This window comes from Oppia nitens, unplaced genomic scaffold (assembly GCF_028296485.1).
Source record: "Oppia nitens isolate AA-2021 unplaced genomic scaffold, nextdenovo-longstitch-racon4-pilon3 scaffold26_pilon_pilon_pilon, whole genome shotgun sequence".
In the NCBI taxonomy this organism is placed as follows: Eukaryota; Metazoa; Arthropoda; class Arachnida; order Sarcoptiformes; family Oppiidae; genus Oppia; species Oppia nitens.
The window spans coordinates 597,501-600,000 of NW_026533206.1; the positions used below are offsets into that span (position 1 = coordinate 597,501).

The window sequence follows — 2,500 nt, forward strand, 5'->3', positions numbered from 1 at the left end:
ATATATATTATTTATTTATTTATATTTATATAACACATTTATATATCATATATATATATTAATGTTCACAGCATAGCCTAATAATATTAATATCTAATTTTCAAACACATAAATGTTTTATGATTATTATAATATATTTTTATTATAATATCTACAATATATATATATATAAATTATTTAAATGCAGTTTGCGATTTGATAATTATTATAATATCAATTATATTTTAAATACATTAAATACAATAAACGTATGAATAAATAAATTAATATATAGTTTATGTTAATAATTGGTATAATACCTAAAATATTATACCAAAAATAATAATAATAATAATAATAATAATAATAATAATAACTCAATAGTATTTTTACATTAATCATAGTATTTATAAGTCAATTAATTTAATATGCAATTTAATAATCGTTATTATTTTAAACTGTAAATATTTATTAATATCATATATTTATCAATAAATTATTTTTAAAAAAAATTAGTATTAAATTATTACTACTTAAATATATTACAGTATTGTTTAAATAATATTATTATTATTATAAATAATTAATTCATTAAACATTTTTGTAAATAGACTAACAATTAGTACAAAAATTTCCGCTTAATTTTTTTGGTGGGTATTATACCGTATAATAATAATAATAGTATATTAATAAATAATTATTATTGTTATAAATAATTAATTAATTCATTAAATATTTTTCTAAATAGACAAACAATTAATACAAAAATTTCCGCTTATTTTTTTTTGGTGGGTATTATACCGTATAATAATAATAGTAATAGTATATTAATAAATAGTTATTATTATTATTATTATTATTACTAGTATTTTATAATTAATATTTAATAATACAGTAAATACTTTTAATACACACAATATACTGTATATATTTATATATAAATAAATTTAATTTTAAACATAAAAAGCATTTAGATTTTTATTTAACAAAATAAAAACATTAGATGATATATCCTAAATACTAGCATATTATTATTTGTATACCAAAAAAAACAACAAACAAATAGATAGATAGATAAATCAAATTTATACCAACAACAAAAAAAAAATAAAATTAAAGTAAGAGTAAGTCATCCATCAAATTATTAAGTGATAACTGGGCGACGACAATGTGTCGACACCTAAAATACCAGTCCTTTAATAGACATTATCAACAACAAAACAAAACAACCATTACTAACATCCAGTATATATAATGTATTGTTGTATATAATATCTAATTTTTTTTATATATATATTTATATAATATAATAATAATATAAACAGTATATAACAAAAACCCCTATCAACTAGAGATGGGCAAATAGAAAGTTTCTAATAAATTTCCATGAGAAAGTTTCTAGAAAGTTTTTCAGGAATAAATTTCTATAGAAATTTAACTTTTTTGTTATACTATGGGATCCCCATATCTATAGATATTGTAAAACTATAAATATATTAATGAGACATAATACTATACATATAATATTATACTATATAATGTAGATTACTGTATATTACTATATTATACAAATGGGATACCTATATAAATAATTATAATTATTTAATAATAATCAGTTTTGTAAAATTTTATTCACCATTTTATTATATCATAGTTCATCAGTCACCATTAAATAAATAATTTTTTTACTTTAATTAATAATTAAAATACTGATACTAATATTTAAATATTACTTATAAAAACAATGTTAAAGATAACAAATATCGAGAAAACAAAATTAACCATGGGGATCCCATAAATAGAAATTTCTTTTAGAAACTTTCTAGAAATTTCTCTATTATTTTATAAATTTCTCTTTTTTGCCAACACTACTATCAACACAACACATATTATCAAATCTAATACATCCAGTGTTTAGTGACACCCAAACAACTAAAATATAATAAACAAAAAAATAAAACTTAATAATAAACATATGAGTAGTAATAGTAGTTATAAATTAAATTACATTAAAAGCATTATAAAAAAAGTGTTTTTTTATCATATTATTATTATTATATTATATGTTGTTGTTGTTGTTGTTATAGATATTGAAATAAAAAATATATAATATTATATTTACTGATAGACAGCAACAACAAAATGTATAAAAAAAATTTTTATAGTAATATAAGAAAATAGATTTTTTTTTCATTGAAATAGAAATTTTATTTCAATTTTATTTATTGATAATATTTTTTTTTTGTTATTTTGTCTACACTATATATATTAAGGTTAAGTCACGCAATTTGTATGTAAACTACTGCTATATATATATTAAAATGTTATATGAGTTTTTGATTATATATATTGTTTATTAAAAACATATATTTAATTTAATTTAATTGATTTTGTTTAAAAAAAACTATATGTTATGTTAAACATTACAACAACAACAAAAATCAATGCAATTATTGCGATATAAAGCAACTTTTCATAACTATATAAATAATAATATTTTTATTTACAAAAATAAATAAAT

The 2,500-nt window shown here is 16.4% G+C and overlaps 1 protein-coding gene across 1 annotated transcript in view; it reads right to left on the minus strand.

Moving 5' to 3' along the window:
- Positions 1–1,877: 1,877 nt before the first annotated feature.
- Positions 1,878–2,500, minus strand: part of LOC128954326 (uncharacterized) — a 15,740-nt gene continuing 15,117 nt past the window's right edge. Inside the window, exon 2 of the mRNA XM_054299903.1 lies at positions 1,878–1,911. Coding sequence (XP_054155878.1) covers positions 1,878–1,911 — 34 coding nt within the window. The remainder of the gene's footprint in view (positions 1,912–2,500) is intronic.